The sequence below is a fragment of the Mauremys mutica genome, chromosome 12 (genome assembly GCF_020497125.1).
Source record: "Mauremys mutica isolate MM-2020 ecotype Southern chromosome 12, ASM2049712v1, whole genome shotgun sequence".
Classification (NCBI taxonomy): Eukaryota; Metazoa; Chordata; order Testudines; family Geoemydidae; genus Mauremys; species Mauremys mutica.
Window position 1 is genome coordinate 13,934,898 of NC_059083.1, and position 14,885 is coordinate 13,949,782.

At 53.3% G+C, this 14,885-nt stretch overlaps 1 protein-coding gene across 3 annotated transcripts; it reads left to right on the forward strand.

The window, feature by feature from the left end:
- Positions 1-8,446: 8,446 nt before the first annotated feature.
- On the forward strand, positions 8,447-13,219 carry LOC123345487 (zinc finger protein 501-like). Of its 3 annotated transcripts, none has more exons than XM_044982440.1 (3): positions 8,447-8,500; positions 9,064-9,177; positions 9,510-13,219. In XM_044982440.1, the coding sequence occupies exons 1-3, from the start codon at positions 8,467-8,469 to the stop codon at positions 10,913-10,915; spliced, it is 1,554 nt and encodes a 517-aa protein (XP_044838375.1). In that variant the 5' UTR covers positions 8,447-8,466; the 3' UTR covers positions 10,916-13,219. The 3 variants fall into 3 exon arrangements, with proteins under 3 accessions (XP_044838375.1, XP_044838377.1, XP_044838378.1); XM_044982442.1 differs by having other exon boundaries at positions 9,546-13,218; XM_044982443.1 differs by having other exon boundaries at positions 9,549-13,218.
- The last annotated feature ends 1,666 nt before the right edge of the window (positions 13,220-14,885 follow it).

Genomic DNA, 14,885 nt, shown 5'->3' on the forward strand with positions numbered 1-14,885 from the left:
CCCTCTTAGCACAGGGAAAAATTCCCAAGCTAAAACAAAAGGTAATCTAACGCATTTCTTTTCTGCTACTTCTGCAAGACTAGATGCTTAGTTCAGAAATATTTTCCCCTGCCTTGTTTCCTGGCTGGCTCCTACAGACCCAGACCAAAAACCTTCCCCCACAGATCTGAAAGTTTCTTCTCCCCTTATCGGTCCTTTTGGTCAGGTGCCCCCAGGTTATCTGAGCTTCTTAACCCTTTACAGGTAAAAGAGGAATTAACCCTTTACAGGGTAAAGAGGGATTTTATGCTACCCTTAGCTGTATGTTTAAGACAGAGGTTAAATAGGATATTACTGTGTAAGGCTCTTTCACTGGTAAAAGACACCTCAAACATGGAGAGTGAAAAGGTTACACCTAAGCCCTAGGAAATGGGTAAGGATAATGCCTGGAGAGTGTGTGAGTGACAGAGAATTTTCTGTGGGTAACAGGTAAGGAAGGGGTTAAGCAGCCCAGGAAAGGGTTGTATCCCCAAGGTAATGGTGGGAGAGACACCACTCAGCACAGGGGCTGCTCTAGACATTTCGCTGCCCCAAGCACGGTGGCATGCCGCGGGGGGCGCTCTGCCGGTCGCTGGTCCCGCGGCTCCGGTGGACCTCCCGCAGGCGTGCCTGCAGAGGGTCCGCTGTGAAGCCACGGGACCAGCAGACCCTCCGCAGGCATGCCACCGAAGGCGGCCTGCCTGCCGCCCTCCCAGTGACCGACAGAGCGCCCCCCGCGGCATGCTGCCCCAAGCAGAGGGTGCTCCGCAGCTGGCCAGAGCTAATTCTCAGGGGCAACCAGCAGGAGAAGGTGCGGTGGTGAGTCTCCATGTGCTACAGCCAGGTAGCCTGCAATGACCTGCTCAAGGTCATTCTTGGCAGTACCATTGGTGCCCACATGGAGAAGTAGGAAGGGTAGCAGTCCGGGGGCTTGATCTGTCTCGGCAGACACTCCGTCACATCCTGAATTCTAGCTCCAGGCAAGCGGCACTCTTCTCGAGTCTCCCAGTATGGTCGGCAGATGGATGACTGCGTTCCCCTTAGGAGAGAGTCCCTGACCACCACCACTCATCTCCTCTTCTTGGGAGTGGTGGTCATGGAACCCCCATCCCTAGGGTAATACATGTCATGCCTTCCAGTCGATGGAGTCTCCTTCTGATCCCTTCCCTCAGATGGCTCTTCCAAACCATTCTCTGCCATAGTACCTGTGCAGAGAGCCTGAAAATGGTTTCTTACCTCTATCTGCACTGGGGGTACCTGGGTTCTTCTCTTTCTTCTTCTGGAAGTCACATGCTGGCAATTTTCTTCCCTGTTCTGTGCTGCCCTCTCTGATTCTTCAGTATGTTGTGGCCTCCAGAACCAAACAATAACTTCTGTCCAGAAAGTCTTCATTTTCTCTCATGCAACGCAGGATTGATGCTTGGTTCTCTAGTCCTTTACCCTTCTCTTCCAATATGGAGACCAGCCTGCATTTCGTACAGATGAAGTTGCTTCTATCCTCTGGGAGAAAGGACAAACATGGCACATCCTGTACAGGTCAAAGAGCTGTTCACTCATTATCCGTGTTTTCCTTCTAAGAGCCTCCTCATACGCTGTATTTACTGCTCACAGAAGCCTGAAAGGGAAAAACATTCTGTGGGAACTCCCACCAGGCGAACTCCCTCTGTTTGCAGCTCATTCAGTTCGCTACTGGCTGCTTTTTTATAGGTCTGCTGACTTGAAGCAGTAGGCCCAGCTCAAAGCTCATTGATCCACACAACAGAGAGACCTTGAATGCTGCAAGTGGAGTGAAAACCATGTTAGACATCAGAGCAGGGAAATTCTCTGAGTGCCCTGGCTAGGGCTGGAAATAGTAACAACCCCATTTCCTCGTAACATTCCCACACACATCAGGGGGATTTGGCTCCCAAGGATCCAGCTGCCCATTGCTGGGGTGAGGATCCAGCAGGAGCTGGTCAGTGACCCTCTGGCTGCGCCTGGTCTAAGCAAACCCCAGGCAGAGGAGGAGAAGCCCCCATCAGCTCCCTGCTGCAGCCCTGGCTGCTGAGCTGATGGGCCACAGGTGGGGAAAGGGAGAGAGAGAAACTCCTCCAGCCGCTCCCGCTGCCTGGCTGAAGTCCCCCCTGTGACGGGTTGGATCACAGAATCCCCCTTGGAGCTGCGAACTGATGCACCAAGTCTACCTCTGCTCCTGCTTTCCCTCTGCCAGCCTGGGACTCCAGAACCCTGCCTGGGTGCACCAGACACGCTTGCTGGCCACAAATAGAAACCCAGGTCTGAACCACGTCCCCCAAACTGCAAGCTTAATTAAAAGCAGCTTAGGAAGTGTTCCTGTCTTTAACACTCAGCTGCCCAATTCCCAACGGGGTCCATACCCCCAAAAAATCCGTTTTACTTTGTATAAAGCTTATACAGGGTAAACTCACAAATTGTTTGCCCTCTATAACATTTACTGTCTGTACATTTTCTCCCTTATGGGCCAGCATTGACTGGATGCTAAATAGGTGGGGAGCAGGGACAGTAAAATGTGGTCTTGGGGCTTCTGTGCTATTTCAGGTCAATGCAGTGAGTTTGAGGGATTCCCTCCTTCCCCGCTCACCACCAGGGCCGCCCAGAGGATTCCAGGGGCCCGGGGTCTTCGGCGGCGGGGGGCCCTTCCGTTCCGGGACCCGCCATCGAAGTGCCCCGAAGACCCGCGGCGGGGCCCCCCCCCCGCTGCCGAATTACCGCCAAAGCCGGACCCGCCGCCGAAGTGCAGCCCGGTCTTCGGCGGTAATTCGGCGGAGGGGGGGCCCCCGCCGCGGGTCTTCAGGGCACTTCGGCGGCGGGTCCCGGAAGGGAAGGGCCCCCCGCCGCCGAATTACCGCCGAAGACCGAGCTGAACTTCGGCGGCGGGTCCCGCTCAGTCTTCCGCGGTAATTCGCCGGCGGGGGGTCCTTCCACCCCGGAGCGGAAGGACCCCCCGCCGGCGAAGACCGGGAGCAGAAGAAGCTCCTGCGCCCGGCCCCGCAAGAGTTTTCCGGGCCCCCCGGAGGGAGTGAAAGACCCCGCTCCAGGGGCCCCGAAAAACTCTGGTGGGGGCCCCTGTGGGGCTCGGAGCCTGGGGCAAATTGCCCCTCTTGCCCCCCACTCTGGGCGGCCCTGCTCACCATCCTCCTCCACTCTTGACACTGTAACATCTGTCCAAGCAATGGAGAGATTTATCCCATCCCCGTTCTACTCCTCTGCATTCAAAGATGTAACTTACCACTGGGTCCCTGGTTCTCCATGCTAAAGAATCACAGTTTTGATGTCTGTGATCCTAAGTCAGACTCTGGAGGGCTGGAGAACAAAGTGTCATAGACCTGAGAGTGGGCAGGGAAATCCCAATGAACCTCAAAGGACAGTTTGACCTTTCAAAGCTCATAGCCCTGTTTCCACCTATTGGTAAAATTGTTTCCCGGCTCTTTCTCGGCTTAGTACAGATCATTTGTAGATGGGAAGGTTTCTCTTCCTTTTTCTTTTATTAAAAGAAAGTTTTTAGTTGCTAAAACTTTTGCAACTAATACAACCGAATAATGAAGTGAGAAATGAAACCAGTTTAGCCACTTCAGAAGAAAATGGGTACGTTTATTTTCCTGATTTTATGAGTCTTGAAGGATTCTCTGAGATTTCACTTTATGAATGTGAAAGAGTTTTATAGCCCACCCTGGACTGTGGATTTTTCTCTCTTTGTGAAGGCCGTGAGGTCATTTACTTTGATATTAGTGTAGTTTGACAGGATGTAGCTCAGATTTATTGAGGACTTCACGAGACAAATGATCATTTGCTAGAATCGTCCTTTTTTAGATTTTATTTTATCTCAATCTTTATCGAACTCTTTGTCATGAGATTCTTTTGTGTGGTTTGAAAAATGACAGTGATCAGTATCTCTCAGCAGGAATACAGATGGTGCAAACTAGATCGACACTCCGGCGAGGCAGAGACTGAAACGGAAATGAAGTTACTGCCTGATCTCTGCAGTGATGTGAGATATCATTCGGAGGGGGAGAAGGTGAAGGGGAACAGAGCTGGGAAACTGCTGGGTTTGCTCCTCGGAGCCAGATGGCTGAGACTGAGAACTTGCTGCACCAGTGCCAGAGAGCGACCAGACTTGGCCTGTGTAGTGTGAAGCTGGACCTGAAATCTAAAAGCCCATGAACAACACCCGAAGAGAAATGATGTGAGGAGGGGGCAACGTCTCCCTATTGCTAAGATGCTGAGGTTGGGCACAGGCAAGAAGGGAGCAGGGGATGTTAGGAGACCTGGGCAGCCTTGAAGCCAGGCCGATCCCCATCACTGAGGCCAGAGGGAGATGAGGACCCTGACAGCCCAGCCAGTCACGCCCTCCCCATATACCACCCTGACCTGCGTTGGGATGACAGAGAGTTTCTTTGCCCCACTCGCCCATCACTGCATCCCTCTTGTGACTAAGCCCTGGGCCCCATGTTTGCCACTGTATATGGTTTGGATATATTGTGTGCAAAGTGTGCCTGGTGAGGAATCATTGGAATCTCATGATCTCCTGAATGTTGTGCCGTTGAAATATGTGTAACCCCAGGGCATGTAGAATGGTAAGATTTGAATATGTTTGTTGCTAGGCTGATCATATTCCAGGTGCCCCAAAAGAGGGCACCGATGGGGGGTGGGAGCTGGCGGGGGGTGTAGATTTAGGAGTGCTGGAGGGGGTATGGTGGGGGGTACTCATGAGGTGAGGACAGTGTTGGGCGCTCTCACAGTGGCAGGGTGCTGGCAACAGCTGTCAGTCAGCGCTGACCTGTGGGACCCCCTCCCCAGAGCTGGAGCCAGGGCCTGGATGGGCGGGATCCAGCAGCAATCAATCAGCTATTCATCACCAACAGGAAGAAAGGGGTAAATGAAGAAACAAATAAATGTATAGGTTTCAGAGTGGTAGCCGTGTTAGTCTGTATCAGCAAAAACAATGAGGAGTCCTTGTGGCACCTTAGAGACTAACAAATGTATTTGGGCATAAGCTTTCGTGGGCTAGACCCCACTTCATCAGATGTATGGAGTGGAAAATACGGGAGTAGGTATAAATACATGAAAAGATGGGAGTTGCCTTGCCAAACATGAGGTCAGTCTAAGGAGACAATTCAATTAACAGAAGGATACCAGGCGAGGAAAAATCACTTTTGTAGTGGTAATGAGAGTGGCCGGTTTCAAACAGTTGACAAGAAGGTGTGAGTAACAGTAGGGAGAAATTAGTATGGGGGAAATTAGGTTTAGGTCATTACAAAACCTAAATCTAATGAAGAGAGCACCCCAGACTGGGGATAGGACACTGTAACTTCCGTCCTGAGTGATCACAACAAGATGGGGGGTGAAGACCCTCAGGAATCCTGGGTCCAGCCTTGTTGGGGTTTCAGGGACGAGCGTGGAAGGGGAGTCCTTGAGGTCAGGCAGGCCTATGGGTAAAGGGAGTGGGAGCGAGGACTCAGATCCTTTTACTATTCAATTCCACTGGGGTGCTGTATAAGCCAGAGAAGTTCCCCACAGTAGTTGGACCGTTCCCCCGCTTACCTCTGTGTATATTTATTGGTTTCTCCTAAAGTTAGTTAGGATTATAGGGGAAAGTGTCAGAGCGGCCACCAGCGAGAGTTGCTGGCCACACTCTGAGATAATCAAATTTGTTTGTGAGACCCCCTGGGCCAGATGCTCGTGATGGGCCCTTCTGTCCTGAGCGCCTGGGAGTGGAACAGGAGCCGGACCCAGAGATGCTGCAGCGCGATCCCTTCAGCGCTAGGACCCAGGAGCCGCCGGGAGGCGGCTCCGGGCAGCGAGCGCTGGGCTCCGGCCCGGCCGCAGGAAGTGACTCGCAGCCGCTGCGGTGACTCTGGCTCCCAGGCTCCTGGCGAGATCCCCGAGCCCCGGGGGGCGGCTGGTGCTGGGAGCCCGGAGCCCTGGCTGCAGCCGGGAGAGGGGAATCTCCAGCAGGGCCCTTCCCGCTGCTCCCCCCCCCAGGAGCCTCTCCCAGGGCAGAGCCCCCAGCCCGGCCCGGCCCCTGCCCCGGGGGCCCCGCTCGGAGGGAAGGTGAGAGAGACCCGCCCCCCCCGGCACCCCCGGGCTGCAGGGGGAGGTTTGGCCCCAGGCTGCTCCCAGCGGAGCTGGCTGCGATTCCCGCCCGGGGCCCGGGAAAGCTGCCGCCAGCCCCGGTGGGGGCGGGCCGGGGGGAGCCACTCCTGGGGGGCTGAAGGGGTGGGAGCGGGAAGAGGGGCAGGGTGTAGATAAGGGGGGAACAGGGATGTGGGAGGGGCAGGATGGGATGGGGGCAGGGGGTGGCTGAGGGGGGGTGGGGCGATGTAGGGGTATCGAGGAGACTTATGGGGCGGATGGGAACAGGGCTGCAATAGAGTGAAACTCTGAGTGGGGGGGTCACTGCGAGGGAAAGGGGGGATGTGGGGGCCTGGGAATGGAGAGAAAGAGGGAAGGGGGCGGGGAGAAGGGGTGAGGAGACACGCAAGGCCGCTCCCCCGCCCCATGGGGCACCCAGCAGCCAGACGGGGTCAGAAGCTACAAGGCAAATATCCAGACCCACCCCCCCACGCCCTGCTCCCAGTGTGTTACTGTCAGACACACCCAGGCTGGTGGGGTCTGTGTCTCCTGAGTGTTGGGAGCTGCTTAAGGCCCTGGTCTGATTTCCCTGTAGGATTCAGACCTAGGGTGACCAGACAGCAAAAGTGAAAAATTGGGCCGGGGGTGGGGGGGTAATAGGAGCCTATATAAGAAAAAGCCCCCAAAATCGGGAGATCTGGTCACCCTGCTCAGACCGGAGTCACTGCTGGCTCTGGCAGGGGGTGAGTGCGGATGGGCCCGTGGGATCAGCCTCTGCCTGCCTGTCCCTGGGGCCTGCCGGGGCAGGACAGGGAGGCTCAGGCATTAGCTGCTGCCAGCAGAGGGCTCCGGTTCTGGCCAAGGGAGAGGAGGAACCTGGTGCTCCCTGGCTCAGATGCTGCTGCCTCCTCTACCTGAGAGCCCGGAGTGTGAAACTGCTTCTCCCCAGCTGGGGCTGTGCCAGGGACAGACCTTCATTAACCCCCCGCTTCCCCCGGGCCCAGCCCAGGTGGGGACTTTCACCGTGCCTGGAACCAGCCCCTGCAGCAGCCCCGGGCTCTGCCCACACCGGCCCCTGAGCCGCAGCCTGCAGGTGAGGAGAGACCTGGGGGGAAGCGCTGGGGCTGGGCAGGACAGGGACTCTGCACAAAGGGCCCCTTTCCGGGACCTGCTGGTGAGTTTGTACCGGAGGGGGTGGGGCTCCCCGTGTGTCTGCGGGTCCCCGAGCTGCTACCCTCAGTGACACAGCCAGGCTCACCCTGGAGAGCAAACACGGGACAGTCCCCGGTTCTCCCAGGCAGAGGGGGAGGGAAGGAGACAGGAAGGGGAGGGGTGAGACCAAAAGGGGCAGCAGGAAGTGGGGAGGGAGGTTCCCAGCTCCCAGCCCTGCCTGGATCCATTCACTGCACCCCCACCTCCACCTCCACCCCGACAGACTGATTCTCCCGGGAACAAAGGGAGGAGCTGACAGAGGAGAAGCCAGGTCCTGCCCCAGCCAAATCCCTTAGCTGCTGGGGGGGACACGCTGCCGTTGGGGCCAATGTCGGGGGGAGCCCCCAAAGTGGCTCCTTTGATTCTGCTCTTTTCTAGCATTTGTCTTAGAGACTCTGTCCCTGGGGGGGTTAAAAGTGTCTCAGGGGTTCAGCGCTGCGGGGAAGGGCCAGGTCTGTGTTGGGATAAAGTGACTGAGGGTTTTCCCAGCGTGGCAGAGCCCAGAGCGTCTGTCTGCAGGGAGAGTGCCTGGGGGGAATCGGGGTGTGCCATGGACTCAAGCCCCTTCTGAACACAACTCCCCAGTGGCTCTTTTGCCCTGACAGCCTGAGGAATCACGACCACGTTTCGCTCCAGATGGTCCCATCTTCCAGGGGATAGGGAAGGGAAATGGCTGTGATGGAGCCAGCTCAGGGAAGGGATTTTCAAGGCGGGGCTGGGAAATTGACCAAACTCCCACTGCCGGAGCCTGACCCACTGGCCAGAGGCTGCTGTGAAATACGCAGGGAAGCTGTTGGGATTCCTGTCTCTGTCCCTGGCTCAGAGCTGTGCTTCCTGTATCAGCCTGCGGCTGGCAGGTGGGTGGGAAATGAGAAGACCGTGCCCTGCTCCGTGTGCTGAGGGGACAAGGAGCTCTCACCTCCTCCCACCCCCTGAAGCGCTTAACAGGGTGCGGTGGGGGGAGGATTCTGCTTCTCCAGGCCTCCTCCTCTGTGACTAGTGGGATTGTGGCTGGGGCAGCAGGTGCTGAGTGGGGGACTCTTGTTGTTTCAGATGCCGGTGACCTTTGAGGAGGTGGCTGTTTATTTCACCCAGGGGCAGGGGGCTCTGCTGGACCCCGCTCAGAGAGCCCTCTACAGGGATGTCATGCAGGAGAACTACGAGACGGTGACCTCGCTGGGTAAGAGATTTCTGTCCCCTTGGTTATTACAAGCTGTGGGGTCTGCGTGTCTGAATCTGGTCAGTTGGATTGCGGGGGAGGATCGTGTAGTCCACAGCTGCAGTGAGAGAGAGAGAGACTTTCATCTCCATACCCCCTTCAAGGGAACAGGAGAGTCAGAAATATAATAGACATGTTAACTCCTCCCCATCTCTCCAGCTTTCAAGGGGCCAGAAGCAGGGTATTGCCCTGCCTGTTATTTCTCCTTCACACACCGGTCACCTTCCTTCCTGGGACTAGCTCCAGCCGTGGGGAGGGCTCTCGGTTCTGCAGGTTTGGAAATAGGCAGGAGCTTAGCACCCGAGCTGTGTGTGTGTCAGTGAGTCCCCGCAGCACATCAATCCTGAGAAATCATAAAGAGGGTGTGACAACACCCCCCCCCGACCCCAGATGTCTGCGGTTGCCAAGGGGTCTGAGTTACCACAATCCCATGTAGGGGCAGGTTAAACTCAGGGAATGTTCCTTGTGACAAACTATCACTGCTCCATTCACCCTGAGTTTGCCTGATTTCACCCCCTGCGCAGGATTCCCCATTCCCAAACCTGACCTGATCGCCCGTCTGGAACGAGGGGAAGAGCCGTGGGTCCCGGATCTCCAGGCCGATGAGGAAAGGGAGAGCCCGAGAGGAAGCCGCACAGGTGAGGAGTCAGGGAAACGGAGACAGAAACATCTGGCGAGTGAAGGAAAAAGCTGGGACTCCAAACATGTGCTGTGAGTTAAAGCCCTCAGTTGTGCCGCAGCTCACCCAGGTGAGGGCTGCGGTCAGCAGGTGTCGTAGCATCAAGTCAAATATCAGTCCTGGCTTCCCACCCATCCTGTTATCTCTCAGGAATTTCCTCCCTGACTTTACTTCCCTGGGAGTGTTTGGGTGGGATGTGGAGGCAGAATTCAATGTCTCTGTCTCCCCAACAGTTACTGTGTTGTGTTTTCCCTGTTTGCTATTCCCCTTTCTGTTCTTTCTCCCCGGCAGAGGCAGTGACTCCTGTCTGGATTCTCTCTCTCCCAGCAGGTGATAGGACAGTGAGTGAGAACAAGGAAGAGAATCCACAGCAGGAAGGTCCTGAGAAAGTGAAACTGCAGGAGATATTTTTGAGAAGAGCTGAAGGGAATTTTTCCCAGGGCTTGGAACAGGGAAATGCCTGGGGAGAGCAACACAGATCAGAGATGCAGCTAGGAAACTATCCCAGGAAGAAACTGGATGAATCCACTCAACGTGGCAGAGGATGGAAGGATGCCAAGGAAGCCACAGTCCAGCAGACAAGTCACAATGAAGAGAAACCCTACAAATGCCTTGATTCTGGGAAAAGATTCCGTTTCAGTGCAACCCTTAATACACACTGGAGAACCCAGACAGGAGAGAAGTCCTATGAATGCTTGGATGGTGGGAAAAACGTCAATAAGAAGCCATGTCTTCTTATACACCAGAGAGTGCACACAGGAGAGAGACCCTATAGATGCCTCAAGTGCGGAAAACGTTTTGGAAAGAATTCATCCCTCATCAATCATGGGCGAATCCATATGGGAGAAAAACCCTATAAATGCCTTGAGTGTGGGAAAAGTTTCATTCAGAGATCAAATCTTACTAAACACCAGAAAACCCACAAGGGAGAGAAACCCCATAAATGCTTGAACTGTGGGAAAACTTTCAGTCAGCGCTCAAGACTTATTAATCATAGGAAAATCCACACAGGAGAGAGACCGTATAAATGCCTTGAGTGTGCGAAAAGTTTTGTACATAATTCATCCCTTACTATGCATGGGAGAATCCACACTGGAGAAAGACCCTATAAATGCCTTGAGTGTGGGAAAAGTTTTCTGCTAAATTCATCCCTTACTGTACATAGGAGAATCCACACTGGAGAAAGACCCTATAAATGCCTTGAGTGTGGGAAAAGTTTTGTACAAAATTCATCCCTTACTGTACATGGGAGAATCCACACTGGAGAAAGACCTTATAAATGCCTTGAGTGTGGGAAAAGTTTTCTGCTAAATTCATCCCTTACTGTTCATAGGAGAATCCACACTGGAGAAAGACCCTATAAATGCCTTGAGTGTGGGAAAAATTTTATGGCAAGTTCATCCCTTACTGTTCATAGGAGAATCCACACAGGAGAAAGACCCTTTAAATGCCTTGAGTGTGGGAAAAGTTTCCACCACAAAACAACCTTTAATACGCATCAGAAAACCCACACGGGAGAGAAACCCCATAAATGCCTGGACTGTGGGAAAACTTTCAGTCGGCGCTCTCACCTTTCTCGACATGGTAGAATCCACATGAGGGAGAGACCTTATAAATGCCTTGAGTGTGGGAAAAGCTTCAGTAAGAGCTCAGAGCTCACCAAGCATCAGAAAATCCACAAGGGTGAGAGACCCTAGAAATAGCCTGACTGCAGGAAAAGATTCAATTTGACTTCACACATCAGTGATCCACACAACAGAGGGACCTTGAATGTGGGGGAAGGATCATGTGGTTCTCCTGGAGTATCAGGCATCCGCAAATCCGCATAGGGAAGAAACCTCTGAGACGTTCTCAGTGTGGAAAATGCTCCAAGTGGAGTTAACACCATGTTGTACATCAGAGACTCCTCCACACAGGAGGGAAATTCTCTCAGGGCCCTGACTAGGGCTGGCCATGGTGACAAACCCATTTCTTCATTCCCACACACATCAGGGGCATTTGGCTCCCAAGGATCCAGCTGCCCATTGCTGAGGTGAGGATCCAGCAGCAGCCGAGCATCAGCTGGTCAGTGACCCTCTGGCTCTGCCTGGTCTAAGCAAACCCCAGGCAGAGGAGGAGAAGCCCCCATCAGCCCCTCCTCCCTGCTGCAGCCCTGGCTGCTGAGCTGATGGGCCACAGGTCGGGGAAGGGAGAGAGAGAGAGAAACTCCTCCAGATGCTCCCTCTGCCTGGCTGAAGTTCCCCCCTCTCCCTTCCCCTCCCAGCCGGGATCCCCCTGCCATGGAGATGAGGAGAAGGACATTTGGGCCAGGACCCACCTTCAGGCTAGACCCCTGTCCCCTCCCCTATTTTCCACCAGCCCCTGACCTGCATCTGTTCCCTGCACTGGCCTTCGACTCAGGAGACCTAAGCTCTGTTCCCAACACTGCCAGCAGCTTGCGGGGTGACCGGAGACAAATCTGTGCCTTCCAGAGAGGGAATAAATGGGGAGTGATAATATCAGCCTCCGTGCGTCTGTCTAGGGCAGGAGAAGGGGTTGGGATTAGCGAGGGCGTCTCCTTTGTTCCTCCGCCCCTTTTTCTAGTCTGGACTGACCCTGCGCAGTTTATTCCAATCCCCTGTTAGCAGAGAGATGGTTAGAGTCACTAAGGGCCCCCTTTGCAGTGAGATTGTCTCAGTCCCAGATACCCTCACATTGCTCCAGGTTCTGCTGAAAATCATTTCCGTTGTGGTGGGGTTTCTCCCTTACGCACCAGCATTCCATAGAGTCGAAAGAAGCTGGAGCAGGGACAGCAAAAGAAAGTGGTGTTTGAGCGTCTGTGGTGCTTGAGGGGGAAAGGGTGAGTCCGGGAGATTCCCTCCTGCCCCGTCAGTCTCACAGAGCAGCCTCTGCCCAAGCCGCGGAGAGTTTATCCTCTTCCCGTTTTCCCCCTCCACCTTCTTGTGTGTCATTCACCACAGTGTCCTTTGCCCACCGTGCTTAGGAATCAGGCTTTGATTCTCAATGAGACCCCTGAGGGCTGGCGAAGAAAATGTCACACGAATTCAGATGAACCCCAAAGCACCGTTTGATCTCCAGCCTCCAGCTATTGGTAAAGCGGCATCTGGAGTTTTTCCAGCCAAATCCAGATCATTTGCAGATACAGAGTTTTGGGTTAGATTTGTCTTGTTTTTCTCTTATGATGATGATGCTAAAACTTCTGTCCATAACACAGCCCAGTAACGCGGCGGTGCTGAGTAAAACACCTTCAGCCTGTTCAGAAGGAAATGAGTAAATTTGTTCTCCAGATTTTGAGTTTTAAGATTTTCTGGGATTTCACGTCGTGAATCAGAAAGTGGCTTGTAACCCACCCTGCATTGTGGGTGTTTCTCTTTTTGCTGACGGCGGTTCTGTGATGTATTTTGATATTAAATTATTCTGACTGGGATGGAGCTCAGAGTGCTTGAGGACTTCAAAAGACAAATGATCGTTTGCCAAAGTAGGCTTTTCTACTTTTCTTTTCATGTTTCTCTAGCCTTTGTCATGAGATTTTCGTCTTGGAACAATGAAAATGACCAGTGCGAGTGCTGGATACGCACGCCGAGAGTCAGAGACTGAAATGGGGAAGGAAGTTACGGTCTGATCCCAGCAGAGAAGTGAGATACAGTCAGGAGGGGGTGGGTGGGCAGGGCCTTGAAAGGGCCCTGTTTGCTCTTGCGAGCCAGAGAGCTGAGGCTGAGAACTGTGAACTCACTGCACGGGTCCCAGAGAGAGGAAATGCCCTATGAGTGCTGGGTGAAGTCGCCCTTGAACTCTCAATGATGCCCGAAGAGGACTGAGATGGAGAGGGGTCACCGTCTCCCCGTTGCTGAGGGTAGGAGGGAGGGCAAATGCCTCTCTCACGGATTGTGAGTGGTTTTCTACCAGCTTTTACTTGTTCCTCTTTCCCGGCGGGGCTGGAGCAGGCATGTGCTGGGCTGGGGCTATGCCGAACTGGGCATTGGATGGGGGCGGGATTTAGCTTTTATTTCTTGCTTGGAAAAGAATAAAGTAGAATTTAGTCTTTCAAACTCCCAGTGTCCCTTGTCTTGAATAATATGGGGGGGAAAGGTCTTTAACAGACGCAGTAGCATGGGAAGCCCCTTGCAGGTGTTACTTCACCATCCCTGAGCTCCACATGCTGCAGGTTCCGGCTGTGATGTTTTCTCCAGGTGTCCCGGACTGTGAATCACCTGGCTACCCTCCTGCCTCAACACGAGGGAGACGTGCTTCTGCTAAACTGGGTGTCAGTTCCCTCTCACCCCGAGCCTTTAGCTCCCCAGACAAACTCCCCAGGGCTCTGCCAGTCCTTACTTTGCCTTGCAGGTTCACACTAGACACAAGCTTTTCCTCCAGCTCCTCTGACATGTCATTCTGTAGCCTCCAGCCCCGCTTCACTGGACACTCAGAAACTCCCAGGTAAGCCGGCCCCAAAGGGACGGTACCAGCTTGTTTGATTCAGTTGAGGATCAGCACCAATATAACATCAACATGTTGAGAGATTTTTAGTGGAAACAAACAGGAGTTTATTAACTAAGATTTAAGAGAGAGTGAGCAAAGAAATCAGACCAAACCCATTACACATCAAACAGCAGGTATAACAGGATTCAGACAGTCTGAATTTAACGAGTAAGATCCATGGCTAAAGCATTCTCCCAGGGTCACCAGCCTAGGATGATCAGATGTCCCCATTTTATAGGGACAGTCTCGATATTTGGGGCTTTTTCTTCCATAGGTGCCTATTACCTCCCCACCCCCGTTCCGATTTTTCACACTTGCAGTCTGGTCACCCTACACCAGCCACCATTGTTGGGATCCTCCTTTTCGTGAATGCAAAATGTGCTCTCTTGTTTGCTGCCTGAAGGATTGCAGGTGCTGCTCTATTCCCCCAATTATAGTCCAGTAAACTGCTGAAGTCCCCCCCCACACACACACCCCGTTTCTTCTCCAGTGTGCTCTTTCTGTTGGTCCTATATGCAAACTTATCTTGGATTGTGTTCACCTACAATGCTTCATCTACATGTGAATAGGGGTGACAGATGAGTAGACATCGCTTTGTCTGGCAAACCCTGTTTGTCACCCCTGCTTTGATTCTGACGTTAAAACATATTTTCTAGTATATAAACATAGTTCCTTAAAGATCATCTGCCCACACTTCCTGCAGTGATCCTGAGGAACAGTGTGACATGAGCCTTTATTAGAACCCACCCATGACCTACTGTGGGTAAATGCTATGAAAGCAATGCATTAGGTGTAGCGAGTTTGTCAGGCCTGAGAGGCATTGTGATCATAGAACGATGCTCCCTTTTCCAGATGACATTGAGAGGCTTTTAGGGTCATACCAGAGCTGACAGTTCTTCAGGTTTTTTATGGGATGGTGAGGAAAATTTGTCACCTGCAAGGGAAATCCCCTCTGGCTGGCATTTCCCATGTGCCCACCTCCTGTGAAAGGAGAGTCCATCCATCTGGGGAGGCAGATCTTTGAACCTAGGTGGAGCAGTTGGGGGTAAGAATGATAATAGTATGTTTTGTAAAGGGCTGTGAGGTCTCCTGATGAAAAGTGCTATCCAAGAGCCAGGCAATATTATTATTTGTGGGGGGAGACTAGCAAAATGAGGCTCTCCACTTAACTTGGTGGCCTTTATCTGT